The 15,164-nt window shown below is 38.8% G+C and overlaps 1 protein-coding gene across 1 annotated transcript in view; it reads right to left on the bottom strand.

Annotated features, from left to right (window-relative positions):
* The window catches only part of SLC4A8 (solute carrier family 4 member 8), an 86,900-nt gene that overhangs the window by 34,510 nt on the left and 37,226 nt on the right, over positions 1 to 15,164 (bottom strand). The window contains exons 4-11 of the mRNA XM_025167182.2: positions 14,111 to 14,246; positions 11,497 to 11,657; positions 9,811 to 9,984; positions 7,658 to 7,749; positions 6,680 to 6,837; positions 2,715 to 2,802; positions 1,220 to 1,366; positions 707 to 807 (exon numbers count right to left, since the gene is read on the bottom strand). Of these exons, the coding sequence (XP_025022950.1) occupies positions 707 to 807; positions 1,220 to 1,366; positions 2,715 to 2,802; positions 6,680 to 6,837; positions 7,658 to 7,749; positions 9,811 to 9,984; positions 11,497 to 11,657; positions 14,111 to 14,246 (1,057 nt within the window). The remainder of the gene's footprint in view (positions 1 to 706; positions 808 to 1,219; positions 1,367 to 2,714; positions 2,803 to 6,679; positions 6,838 to 7,657; positions 7,750 to 9,810; positions 9,985 to 11,496; positions 11,658 to 14,110; positions 14,247 to 15,164) is intronic.

The raw sequence follows: 15,164 nt of genomic DNA, 5'->3' as shown, positions 1-15,164 counted from the left end.
CTCATTTGCATCTTATTTAGGCATTCCTTACAGGATGGATTTACACATTATAGAATCACTAAGACTGCCAAACTGTAGTAATGAAGCATCTAAATTCCTCTGTTCATATTACCAGCAAATATGGTAATTCATATTACCAGCAGCTTGCTTTCTCACTATAGCCCTCAATGCCAGCAAAAGTCATCTGGCCCAATGCTTCAAAAGTTGTCCAGATGTCACCATCCTAAATTTACTACCTAGTTCATAAGATGTCCCTGAGTCTTACAGTGCCCCTGTTATGAAAGATGGGAAAATTCCCTTTAGTAAATGTGTGGACAGTATGTGGCCTGCAACCACTACTTCTACAGCCACGCGAAGTCCCTTGTGTGCAGTTTGTAGTAATACTGGGCAAAATAAAAATCTTAAAACCTTGGAGAAGTTATTTCATTCCTTAATAATGATTGAATCCCTCTCCCCCAAACTGTGCCAATGTTTTTCATTCTAGAGAGACAGTGAGCATCTTAAGCCCTGAGACATTTAACCCCTTAAAGCACCCCAAAAATAAGTCAATAATTTGAACCTCTCCATTGCAGTGATGCCAGGAGGTCACTGGCCACGTTCCCTGCAGGCCACAGAGGTCAAATACCTTTTAAAATGCAGCACTAGGTTGTAAAAAGGTTGCCTATCGCTGCTTCAGGAGGAGCCACAGAAAGCTCCCAGAACTCACCTTCCTGTCCTCTGGAGCTCTGGCCCCCCATGATCGTCCGGCTCATCATCAAAAACCTTTCCGTTAGGTACCTTTGGCGTTCCTGGCATCTTTCTCTTATCCTAATAAAAGGAATTTTGACAAATTAACTCAATTCTGCTGACATCTGAATCAATCCAAGGCAGGGTGACCTTAAAAAAAAAAAAAAAATTGGGGCCTAAACCTAATCTTACAGTTGCAACAATACTGTATACCAAAAGCCCTATCAATGTCATAGTCTCATTTGCACACAATTGCCTTATTGTCAACGTAGCATCTGAGAGTCATTTTGCTTTCCTTGCAACTGCAACAGGCCCAAAAGCTTAGGCAGCTCTCTAGGGAACCTTAGCGATCAGCCAACAAATGACAACCACATATTGTGCTAGGATTCTACCCATCTAATTTATAGACAGTACCCCCCATATTCGACTTGATGTTTTTAAAATGTTGACATTTTGTTTTAATGGGCTAGAGAAGTAAGTAAGCACAGCTTACCTGGGAAGGAACGTTTTTAGGCGGCTCAATTCTGATTGATGGGTCCCATTCCCCAGGTGGCAGCACTGTCACCTGATCCAGAAACTCATCAATGCCAGCTAAAATATCACTTCGGTCCTTGGCTTTATAAGCAACATCATGGAAAACCTATACAGACAGGAGACCAAGAGTAAATGTATTATTCATGACATTTACTTACAAATAATAGCTGCATTGATTCTAATTCTCCCATATATTCTGTCAAACAAAATCTTCGTCTGACTGGCCAACTATCAGTTTATTGATTCTGGAAAATAGGTAAGACTTCAAAATAATCTACCTTGCATGTGGAACAATATACAGATACATATATTTTGCCATGTAGTAAAAGAGCATCCTTGCGTAAGTAGTGCTCAGAGGACCCCACCAGTATTAAGTACCTTTATCAGAGTATCTCTGTTGCATCAAACACTTTTCACATAGTTGAGTTTATACGTCACACTAAATCACAGCTGCCGAACCATGGCTCATTAAAAAAAGAATAAAGTTGACTGTGATTATTTAATGCGTGAATGCGAAGCTAAGTTACACATATTATGGGTTACTACAATATGTGAACCCAGTCATTGTTTCTTTTAATGTAAATATTAACAGGGAAGGGGGCACGCATCACTAAAGAAAATGTCCATAATGTGTTTTATTGGGACCGAGGCTGGGGGAGTGATAAAATACGTGTTGCAATACAAACTTCACCCCTTACACACTTGCATGAGACATCGAAAGTACAAAAGGATAGAGCTTATCTGTAATGTCACATTTCATCATTTTGATGTCTCCATGGTTAGGAACAGAAACTTAGGGGTTCAATTCCTGGAAAAGACAAGCTCAAGAAAATGATGGGACAGTCAATAAGAGGTTTTTATTTGCTCGTTCATTTGTTTAAATTATCATATAGACTCCCTCTTTGTGAGGAACAAATTCATTGCCAAAATGAGAGGCCAATGGCAAATTCTCCCTTCTTTCCCACATTTAGAGCTTTCAATTGTGCTATAAGGACAGCACAATGTTACGGGCCTCCCAATCCCTGCCAGCAGAATAAAACAAAAGAACCAAAAATAAAATTACTTTCTGCATCAACTGTGTGCTAGAAATAGTAAGTAACACTGCATTAAGGAAACAAACATAATACATATTTGTACTTTCAGGCAGAAATAAATTAACCTGCTACTACTGTGACTATGATTACATGAGAGGAAGGGATGGAAGAGAGGTTTTATAAGACCATGTGCTTATTTCCCCTTGACATTCTGTAGGCACATATTCTTTCAAAAAGGCTGAAACTTTCCTGACTTGACAATGGCCTAATTTGGTAATGGCCTGGTGTACACCTTTCAATACATAAACTATTTCTGACTTTTACAACTCTTCTATGACTCCGTTCCTGTTCTTTTAGATGTGGTTAATCCAAAGCTATGTGCATGGTCTAGAGAGTGGAAATGATGCCTATTTCACTTACCTCATCAGTCATGAGGGTAGCCATTGACCTTCCAATCTCATGATACTGCTGTCCTTTCCCTATTGGACCCAGCAAGATAAACAAGAACCTAGCCATTAAAAGAGAGACAGAAAGAGAAATGTTTGCATAATAGGTCAAACATTTTTAAGACATTTGGAAGCTAAATCTCATTTAAATGAGATGGACCCTGTCCAATTTTAGAAAAGAAAAGGTCTTTTTAAAGACCTTTCCAAGCCCTTCCCAGAACAATCAAACCTTCCTCCTGTATGCAGCTTTAAAAATCTTCAAAGGTGAGATTGCCCCTCCACATTCTCCTGCCCCAACATTTACTCCCTACTGAACTGTCAGGCTGTTCATCTCCCTGTTGTTTACACTGTAGTCTCGCCTACATATAGCCTCTTGTCCCTAAAGCCCTCTGCAACTTTAGGGAAAAGGGTAGGAGATAAACTTACCTCCTTCCCATTCAGATAGTGGGATTCAGTCAATGCAAAATGAAATCCTCATCTGAGTAGGAACAAACAGGAAGGGCTGTTCTAATCGGTCACTCAGTGGTCTAGAGGATTCTACGTTATGTATTTGGGACAGTGCTCCTAGCCAATTTCATAATACAAACATATGCTTTCTTCCTGTAAATCAGTGCATATATTTTCTGAAGTCTACACATATGTTGTGCCCAACGTATCTGTATTTAAGTGAAATCTTCACTGTCCTGCGTACAAACATTCTGCAAGCACACATATGTCATTCCTGTGCCTGCTGTTAGTGTTTTGCTAAATATCTCCCCCATGGACAAGAAATTATTAAACACTGATGACGTCTATGAAAAATCATAAAACTTTGGATTATATGTATAGATAAACGTTAATGTACAAGTGTCTGGACATATTGGCCCAAGTGCATATGCACAGATGTTTAAAAATGTGCATGTGTTTAAAATGCCAGTGTAACAACAGTGTCCATGCGCACAACGCACTGACCGTGTAAACTGTGAATATACCCTGATCTCTCCACCAATATATTAAAATAGCTAAAGTTACGTTTCTGGAAAGGCAATTGGATGCCTTGTGGTTGCATTAAGCATAAATGAAGGCATATTTCCAACCTCCTAAGTGGCAGAAATGAAGAAGGAAAGAGATGTTTATATTTGGGCAGAACAGTACCTCCCAGACTAAAATGGTGCATCTTTTTAAGGTTCATTTCAGAACACCTTACATCAGACCTGTAAAAAGATTTGGCTTGGATCCTGAACAGTTGGTCCATGGTTGTGCTAAGTACAGATTCAGCACAGCAGAAGATTTTTTGGATTAGATTTTTGGATACAAACACGAGTTGCTGTTAACATGGGAAATGTGATAAACATGTAAATTATCTGATAGTGAGTAAAAGAAATGGCTGGGCCCTTCTGTGCGCAGAAGATTTTTTTCAGCAAATGATTTATACACAATTCATTCAATTACCAAGCTTCTTTTTAATTAAACACAAATACAATGTTATAAAACAAATATAGATTGAAGGACTGCAAAGATTTCTACTGGCACCATCATCAGCCCCATATTTCAGTAGGACACTTATCCATGACTGCTATCCCTTTGGCCTACATGGCATCAAATCTGATCCCATCATAAATCCCATTAGTGGGGCAGATACGAAGAGAATTACAGAGGCATGAGTTTCTGATGCATATCACCCATAAAGAAAAAACAGCTTTTTACTTGTTCAGTTGTGAGAAACATACAGATTCAGCCTGTATATTCATATTATAATGTTGTGCTTGCTCTAGTATTCAATAGTGCATATTCAATAGTGAAGCGTGAATTTTTATGGACCCTCTAATAGGATGCCTCTTTAGTAAGCATAGCTTTCTAAAAAGGATTAAATTGTGTAAGAACAGGAAATATCCACAGTCATCTAAATAAATGTTGTGAGGTTGCCTTTCAGGGCCATACTAGTCAGTCTTGTATGGCACAGTTACCCAAATGCTACCCACATCTACCAGACCTATGCTCTGGACTATGCCTACAGTACTACTGGTTCTAGAATAAATCAGCCTCAGGTACATTTCCTGCATATGCACAATTTCTTATAAAAAAGAAATCTGAACTGCAAATATGCATTCCAGATGTGAACTTTGTTCTGCTCCTATACAATGCCTCAGAGATACTGGGAGTAGGGATGGGGTGGGGAGTGGAATCTTCAAATGCAGTAGGAGTTCCATTATTCTGGGTGACATTAGATAGAAACGTATTCATCCTTATGACAGAGTTCCATGTGCAGTACTAATACCATGAGAAATTCGTGCAGAAGCTAGGTATAGTTTTCAGCAGGTTCAATTTATTTGCAGCCCTTCATAGGAGAAGGAGAAGTTGGGTATGCATTAATAACTGGTAATGTAGTAGAAGACCTGGAGAAAACTGAGTTTCTCATTACTGCTGTGTAAGGCTAATTATAAATACTGCCACAAAAGTAATGTTACAAAATATTTAATCAGGGATTTAAGCTTTATTAAAAAAACAAAAATCTGTAACAGCATCCTTCAGAAATCTCTGATCAAGACTTGAGGATACCAAATACACTGAGATCATCTTAACCAATGAGAGATTAAAACATGTAATGGACGCTTCTCAAATTAATAAAGAATCAGGAGATGGTTGTATAAATGTCCACCTGCAAGCACTATTACCTGTGAAGAACCTACCAGTTCACCAAAAGAAAAGAAAAGAAAAGAAAAGAAAAGAAAAGAAAAGAAAAGAAAAGAAAAGAAAAGAAAAGAAAAGAAAAGAAAAGAAAAGAAAAGAAAAGAAAAGAAAAGAAAACTCTTCCTAATATAAGTTGGGGATATATTGGCCTTAGACAAGAAATAGATGAGTTGATGAAATTCATATACCCAATCCTTCTTAATAAAACTTGTTAAAGAGATTATGTCAGAAATGTGCATGAAAAAGGAAAAGGTAAATAGTTTTGTAATACATCTCTGCATGAAAAGGAGGACAGCTCCTGGGGCAAATCTAGACAAGAAGGGAGAGCATCCACCAGTGAAAAAGAAGTGGTTCCAGCAAAGTCTATGAAAAGTTTAGCCTAACCACAATAAGGAGCAACTGTGGACACTGTGTTTCTTTATCATCAGCCAGGTTATTCATCAGTATAAATGCAATGAATATCAAACAAGCCGTACTCCTATATTTAAAAATGATCTCATCTATAAGTATCCCCCTCAGCACATTACTGTGCTGAGGTATACACATGGGGTGCTTTGTGTACACAGTGCACAAGAACTGCAACAAAGTTCATCTTACCTGCTGAGTCCTCCACTATGGCTTATGCAAACATATGCTGAGAATTGTGCTTACCACTGGCCAATGGTTCTTTAAGTTGTTTTCTATCTTTTTTCCTATTAAAACATATCAATTTCTCCTATCTTGAGTCAACTGAAAAAGTTGGATTTTTATTTTTTTTAATTTCAGCAGAGAGCATAGAACGGTAGAAATAATTTGGTTAATTCTTTGATCAAGACAGCAAAGCTTTTCCTTTTCAGTTTGTTTCTCCTCTCAGCCAATTAAAAAAAAGTGTCAGTCTAGATTACAACATGACTAACATGAATGATTAAATCCTTTTTTCTGAACTCATGGAGGATGGGGGGGGGACAACATTCCAAAGTTTGCAACAAACATCATTCTAAATGGCATGGATAAATTATTTACAAACATAATCTTAAATATAATAACGAAGGTGACAAACAATAGCATTAGCAGTAGATAAGCAGTGTGAAATTAGTATTAATAACTGTTGGCTAGGCTGGTAAGGTAAAAAAAAAAAGCGATCCCAAAGGCAGCAATGGCAAACCATCATTTCTGTAACACTGCCAATTAAAACTACATAGCTGCAGTCATTAAGAGTCAATACTGATTTGAGGGCATCTTTACTGTTAGTTATCCTAATCTACCACTACCACAATTACTACATTTTACCTGGTAGGGAGTGGAACTTCAGTCATGCCTGGGAGAAGAACAGCTGGCGATAAGCGTAGGAAGGCAACAATAGGTTGTTTAAGGAAATCTGCTTCTCCAACTAAAACATTTGCAGCTTCTGCTCCAACAGGAATCTTCTTCATAAAATGATGCTCTGCCTAATTACAAAAAAAAGAGCTTAATTTTTAAGGCTGAACTGAGATTATGATGCATTTAATAAATACAAGTAGTCCTTGCTTACCAACCACTCGTTCAGTGACTGTTCAAAGTTATGATGGAACCAAAGAGGGAGACTTATGACCAGTACTCAAAGTTGTGGTCATCACAGTGTCCCCGCAGTCACGTGATTGCAATTCAGGCACTTGGCAACCGGTGCGCATTTACAACAGACGCAGTATCCCACAGTCACATGATCACCATTTGCAACCTTCACAGCTGGCTTCCAACTAGCAAAGTCAATGGGGAAGCTGGCGGGAAGTCACAGGTTGTGGTCATATGATGTCATGCTTAACAACTCACAGTGATTTGCTTAATGACTGCAGCTGGAACTGATGTAAGTCAGCACAGTCACATGACATTTCATTTAACAACTGCACTGCTTAGCAACTGAGTTGCCAGTCCCAATTGCGGTTGTTAAGTGAGGACTACCTGAATAAGTTCTAAAGAACCTCCCCCATTTTTGGCTGACTTTCAGTGTTTTTTTTAATGGACAATATACAGAGATGCGTGTGTTCAGATGAGATCCTAACATACCATGGCTGCTACTCATATGACAGCAACCGTGGTCCACAGTAAATCTCCAGGGAACCCAACTCTTTTTCTCATTGACGGTGACATAATCACAAAACCCATTTGCCTAACAATGCCAATTCAGAATAAAAGCAATACCTATTACTTTGACTCTAATGGAGTCAAATCTGATTGGCTGTAAGGTGCTCTTACAATCAGTGACAAACAATTAAATAAACAAGGCCTCACTCTGCTCATGTCTGTTGGGGTAGTATCATGAGTCAATCCATTTCTCACATCTAATGTGTTAGAAGGAGGATGAAGAGACAGTGTAGTCATTCCTAAGTAGAAACAGAAGGGAAAAATCTAGATAATTTGTTGTATTAATGTTTACATTATAGACTATATGTTGATTATATAATTTTGAGAAAAATTACATATTACACACACCTTTCTCAATAGAAAAACATGTGGAATGCTTGGTTTCACTCACAATGTCCAACTGTGCATGGATTATTTTGTTTACTGTATGTGAATGGCAAGTACAAGAAGAAAATAACTTTCATGAACTGCTGCTTCATGTAACAAACCCTTAATGTACAATTTTCACTGTAGGCAAAGGAGCAGTACTTCTTTTAAAGCAGCAACTTAAACAAGATGACAGGTATTTTCTAGATCCCCCCATTTTTTTTATTATTGAATTAAATAAATGGGGTATGTGAATGTTTCCAGAGAAATGCTTAATCCTTATCAAAATGAAAATCCCCCCACACACACACACAAAACGAAGATTTTTTTTTTAGAAAACAAAACAAAAAAAATATGCATGAATTTGCTGACTACATTCTTCCACGATAGTAGAAATGAAAGTGGTGGGTAAACTCCCCATAATAAAATCCTAGCTGCCTCTATTTATGGGCACTTAGAAAGAGTTCCATTCCTTGGGAAATTTTTGCTGAAAAACGAAGGATCTAATGCTGTCTTTATCATCAATATTCAACAATTGGAAGGAGAAATTGCCACCGCTGCATTTTGAGGAAACGAAAATGCTGGCTGTGCTGAACATAGCTTAAAGGTCAGGACACTCCATCTCTAGCTTTTCACCTCTACATGCCTCCATCCCTCTGCAGCTGTTAAAACCTTTGAGAAGCCTTCAGCAGTGCCCACGGAGATTTTATGAAGGCCAAAGATTGGGAGCAATCATTGATGGGAAAGGGGAAAAAAGGGCTTTGAAGAAACAGGGATATAAAAAGTATTGATTCTTTTGAACTTTAGTGTTGGAGAAGACCTCTGTAAGTACCATGGATAGTCAAGAAAACCGGCAAAAAATAAAACAAACCAATCCAGAGTTCTCACATGAGGCACAACTGGCCAGGCTCAAATTATCATACGTTGGACATATTATGTGAATACCTAGCTTTCTTGGGAAGTTTAGAATGCTGGGAATGGTGGAAAAAAATAGAAGAAGAAGATGACCAGCAGCAAGATTGGGACCTGATCTGCCCAGGTTGGGACAGATCATCCTGGGGAGAATCTATCTATGTGGTTGCTAAGGGTCAACACTGAGTTGATATGACATAAATAATACCACCAACTACTAGAGTCTTCGGAAATTTACAATTAAAAAATGATGCTTGTTATATAAAAAAGATACAAACTTAGTATGCCAGAAAACACTGGAAGATGGACCTTTACCTTCACCTTATAATCCTACACTTTGGGCAGATTGTTTGACTAAAGCCTAGTTAAATATAAGTTGGATCATTCTACACTTAATGCTCCAATCAGACAATGTTTGTGCTCACTCATGATAACCCATAAATTGTAGGCTAAATAATTAAGCTAAAGGCCAACAAATCACTCTATACCTTAACATCATGTGTGAACCAGGCCATCAATTCAGTATGGTTACCTTATTTGGGGATAGCATATTATATGAACAGAGCAGTTTTGGTTGGTTTCACTATAGATTATCATTCAGTTTATCATGTGAATGCAGCCAATCTGTCCTCCAAATTGCTGAGGCAGTATACCAAACGGAAAGGATGAGCTGCATGCAGTTGACCCCGTCCATGCATTGAGTTGGTTTTGTCAGATGGAGCAAGTATTCTCCAAAACAACCTCTACATTCTTCATTCTCCTCCGCTATGCTGGAGTACATATGATCCAGAAAACAAGCAGAGGTACTGAGGGATTAGGAAGGGGTACTCTGATAAGTAGATGTGCACCCAAACATTTGTGGTTTGCCTTTGAGTATTGTGTGACTGAGCCACTGGGTGTTGTAAACCATAAGTTAGAACCAGATATGTTATATATTCCCAATGATTTCTCAACATATGGTTTATAGTTCCCAGTCTAATGTGGAAATTGGACCAGAATAGCCAGAGTAGACAGATCCTTACCTGTCCTATCTATTGAGTGAGGATCAGACTTTCTCTGGCCACCTTCTCCAAAAGAACGGACAATTGGAAGGATGTTTCTTTTCTTCTCATTCTGGTGATGGTGTTTCTTCAGGAGGGTTTCCCAGAATTTTTTATTTGTGGATTCATCAGAGCCCTGTCTAGCCAGGATCATTTCTGAAAGAGAAAACTACCTAATTATACAAATACAGTGCAGATTAAACTGCAACCAGTGATCCTGGATTTAAATTATATTAATTAGACTTGGTATGGTTGGGAGGTCAGCAGTATAGCTTTTGTTAGGGGAGGAAAGAAAGGCTTAGTTTATTTTGTCCTCCTATAGCAGCAATCCTGATAATAACCCTTTGCACACCTCCTGTTAGTTGCATTTTTTTAAACAAGTCCATTAAAAGAAAGGAGCATTTCACATCACATCAGGCTGGGCCATTAATACAGGACAAATGGGAATAAATCTTGGTGAATACCAATAGAAGAGAATACGTGTAGCTCAGGGTTGAACTGTGGAGTCCTTGGGATTCTCTGAGCTTGGTTGTTTTCTTGCAAACGTTTTGTTACCTGGCTAGGTAACATCTTGATATTACCTAGCCAGGTAACGAAATGTTTGCAAGAAAACAACCAAGCTCAGAGAATCCCAAGGCTCCACAGTTTCTCCAAAGCTTTCTTCCCCTTAAATTAAAAAGATTATTATGAAATGTTTCCTAATGTTTTCTTTGCAAATGCCAAATAAAATAGCTAAGAAAATTGTTTATATATTGCTGACCAGTCATTACTTCCCAAAATGATTTCTAAAATGTATAATATAAAGACTTTTACACAAGTCTATTTGCAATATCAGATCATTTCCTGTATTCTTCTATAAGCTCTATAGTATCATATTCAAGAACAAGAATGCCTTGGGATTGGGTAGACAGTGGCAGCAGCATGCTTGAGTAAAGGGTGCTAAAAATATGTACTCCATTTCTGTCTGAGGAAAAAAAAATCTAACTTAGAAACAAAGCAATTACCCCCAGCAACAATCAGAGGAAAATTCTTAGCTGCCATGTTTCATTCTCAGAATAACTATCTGTGATGCTCCTTTCCATGAGCAATGGTGGAAGGAGGGAGATTCATAAAAGGAGCCAAATCTGTTCTGCCTTCCACAGAATTTTTTTATCTGACATTTTTAAAATAGTTAAAGAAAAAACACCAGGCACAATAAAAACTCTTTCCCCAAACCATTCATGCTATTTTGGCATCCTGTCTCCAAAATGGAACGTCCCCACTCCCCATGTCTAATGGAGGATTAATGTTCTCTAAATGTAATGAATCTCCAAACTGGGCAAACCAGCTTGATCTTTAAATTAAATACAGCCTTCCCTTAAGCTGTTGTCCTCCAGATTTGTTGGAATTATAACTCCCAGAATTCCTAATCATCATGTCCAAGGCTTGATATTCTCAATATCATATCCCTAAAACATCTGGAGGGTACCAAATTAAGGAAGAGTGCTGTATTATTCTGCCCTGAAACACGATTGCCAGATTTTGGGAAAATTTCTATCCAATCCCAGTCCTGCACCTGGGCAGGTTATACCCAGAGAGGATGTCCTCCATATACATGAGAAGAAGGCATAGAGGACACCCTCCCAGATTCCTTGTCCTTTACTCCCATAAACTATCAAAAACCAGCACCCGCAATGTCTTCAGTGCAGTTTACAGCCATATCCAGAAGGACACTCCCATTGATGATGCAGCTCCTCAGCTCAAAAAGACTATGCAGTGAAAGAGTAGCCACGTATGGCTTACTCCATCGTTCTCCTCCATCTTCCACATCTTCCTCAAACTTTAGCCATCTGCAAGTGAGGCACACCAACACAATCTAAATCAAATACTATAGCAAATGGTTTTAGTAATACGATCACAGTACCAATACATAATGTTATTTTTCCAGAAGGTTTGGAAGGCCCAGCTATATAATAGAGAGACTAAGCAAGTTTTATGCATTAATATTAGCGAACAGTAATGTGGTGTCAGTGGACATATCCCTTGAAATCTGCCAGGCTCGCTGTCCCACATCAATGAAGGCAAAGCAAAGCACTGGCCTCTATTATTATTTTTATTTAGAAGAGTGCCTATGGGCTCCATGGAAGTTACAAACAAATACAGGAATAAGAAATTATTTCCTTCCATCAGTGACAGGTAGGGATGCAAAAGCAGACATCCTGCAGCAAACCTGTGTTTACTAGTGGTACAAATTGCTCTGTTCTGGAGCACAGAACCATGAGTTACCCTATTGGTCAAATGATCCTAACAGGGACAAAACCCACACATACACTTCAGGGAGCTAGATATGCGTTTAAAAAAAAAGTACAGTACAGACCAAGAATTAAACAAACTAACTTGTTTTTCCAGATGAGAGATTAACCTAGAAATATATTCTCCAACAGAGTTCAATCTTGGATTTGGCATATAGCAGATATGCAAGGTGAAACACCTGCTGCAGCTTTTGTGATGTTGGAGATAAATGCCAGTTCAGAAAGCATAATGAGCCCTGCTTTTTACTTTTTTTTCACAGTGCAAAGCCCAACCCCAGCCCAGCCCAGGAGTGCGCAGCAAAGGGGCTTTTTGGTGCGCTGCCGCTCTGGGGCTGGTTTTTACTTCTTTTTTTTCCTGCAGGCCAGGCACACCTTGTCAGGAGCAAGAAGACAGTGAAGGTCAACTAGGATGGCAGAGGGCAGGGTGGCAGAGGTTTCAGAGTGCAGGGTGGCAAGGGCAACTGCCGCTGGGACTGGGCTGGAGCGGCTGCGGCTTCCCAGGGCGTGGCAAGCAGCCCCAGAGCCACACGGTTCTGGGGCTGCTTGCCGCCCTGCAAGGCAAGGTGCAGGGCACCCAAAAGGGCAGAGATGGGGGGAAATAGGTGGGTGGGGGAGTTGGAGGCAGTCCCTTACCTTACTGAGGGTTGGGGCTGGGAGGGACCAAGCCCAGAATGGCTTGGATCGGGGTGGGTACTTGCTTAACAACCCACAATTCTTGGTTAATGACAGCAGCTGGGACTGCCAGGATTGCCGTTGCTTAGTGATGCAGTCACATGACATCTCACTTTACTTTTGCTTAGCAACAGAAATTCCAGTCCCACTTCTGGTTGTAAGTCAAGGACTACCTGTATGACCTTTCCCAAAATGCATACTGTATGTTTCCACATTGTAACACGTCTCTCTTTGAAGAGGGGAAAAAAAAAAACAGTAACCAGAGAAAGTTTTCCCCGGATCCCTTTTTGCACATACTTGAACTACTGAGACAACAGATTCTGGAATACGAATGAAGCAATCAAGGTTTTGATTCTTTAAGAGCTTTTCCATGGAATGCTGCTTGACTTAAATTTATCCAGGCAATGAATCTTAATAGATTTCTTGCCTTCCCTTCAAGCTCAGCATATTACTAAAATGTTGAAACAATAAATTTAGGAGTTGCTATTCTTTCACCACATCTCCTATTTATAATAACAACAATAACAATAATAGCAGCAGCAGCAGCTACAAAAGTAGTAGATTAGCAATGCTGTGTAGTAGCAGGCATAGTATTTCATGTGCCAGAAGGTGGCGCCATTGTACAATCAACCAAACCAATAATAAATGTATTATGGGAAAGTTTCTGTTGGCTTCCAAATGTTATTTTCTACTTATTTACTCATATATTTTGAATTACGTTTGGAAGTGCATTAAATGCACTCCTGAACCAAGTTCGGAAGCACTTTAAAACCATTTCTGTTCAAAGTGGCATTTGGCACAGTAGTTATCAGTACTATACTTAACAGAAATACACTACTCCAGAAATTGATTTTAACTGACTCCAAAGACAATGATGCAAGTTTGAAATTTTTCTCCTAGTTGTAAGGTGAGCTACCAAATGAGCAGAAGTCTCTTGATTTGACATGGTATTATCTCACGTTGAACACAAAACCAGCTGTACACCTCAAAATGACCCACAAAGTAGGAAAACTTTTGGCCAGTGTCCACCAGATTCGCAGAGATTTGAGGGTAAAATTAGAGAATCAGGAATAGATTCTGCACAGTTACAGACATTGCTTCTAGACCAGAAATCCTCATCCAACAAATTCTGTCCCAAGTGGAACTGGAACAGACATACGGAAAACTATTGTATCAGTTCCCTGCATATTCAAAAGGTGATTTGTCCCTCATTAACATTCAGCAGGCAGAAAAGAATAATTTCCTAGTCCTTTTGGTTTCTCTCTGGATTATGAAGCTCAACAAGGAAGGTGGAATACAACCTTGCCATTTATTTTTACCTTGCTGTTTCTTTCCATTCTGATTCTTCACCTTCTTTCACACAGATTTCATCCATCTCTGTGAATAGGTCATGGGGGACATGCTCCTCATCCTCTTCCATACCAAGGATAAAGTGAACTCGCTGAGATGGAGTATCTAACAAAACAGAACATTGTAATAATAATTGTAATGATGAAGATAGCGGCAATGTAGTCTTCGTAGATGTGGAAATACCCAGGGGCAGCAGAATCCAGAAAAAAGAATTGGGAAAAATATCCAGAGAGAGATCTAACAATCAAAAGGAAAAAATAATGGAAAAGACCTTGCAAAGTCATCCTTATAGTTATTGGCGTATTTGGCAGAATAACAAATAGATTAAACAAATGTTTACAAGAACTAAATATTTTGGTTATATCAACTGTGGATTTACAAAAACCACCTTGCTGAGCACATGTTGTACCTTATGATGATATTTGGATAATTCCTAGATTCCTGCCTGGCCAAAAAAAAAAAAAATCAAATTTCCAAAGAATACCAGTCAAAGATGTAATTTTTTTACCTTGTTGTTTGTATTGTATTATTCTTTGATGAAAGACATTAGTAATAGTAGCAGTAGTAGCAGTAGTATTACTACTAAGGGGGAAGTATATAGAACATTCAAGGATTTGCAGAACTAGAAGTTCATAAGGAAAACCAAAACTTACACACAAAAAAAGTCACCCTTAAATCACACTTAACTTCATGGACCTACCCATGTGGTTTTTTTGGCAGCTATTTAGAGGTGGGTTACTAGTGCCTTCTTCTGGGATTTGTTTTCAACTTCCCAGTCTACCCTACAGCCGTGCTATTTCCTGGAGGTCTCCCATCAAGCCCATTTCTACTTAGTTCTGAGCCTAGACAAGATCAGCCAATAATTAACCTATGAACAAAAATGTCAACTTCCTAAACTTCAGGTTATGTTACAGTTTTGTTTTGTTTTGTTTTTGCAGAATTCTTAGCAAGTACCCTTCATTTGTGACATGCCATGCTAATCTTTCAGCTCCCTTTTAGGTTCCTTCTCTGGCAAGATATTAT

This window comes from Python bivittatus, unplaced genomic scaffold (assembly GCF_059951505.1).
Source record: "Python bivittatus isolate LINGU-HERP-01145 unplaced genomic scaffold, Pbiv_v1 ctg000220_np1212, whole genome shotgun sequence".
NCBI lineage: Eukaryota > Metazoa > Chordata > Lepidosauria > Squamata > Pythonidae > Python > Python bivittatus.
The sequence above is the reverse complement of the archived record's forward strand: the minus strand, read 5'-3'. Positions and strand labels throughout refer to the sequence as shown.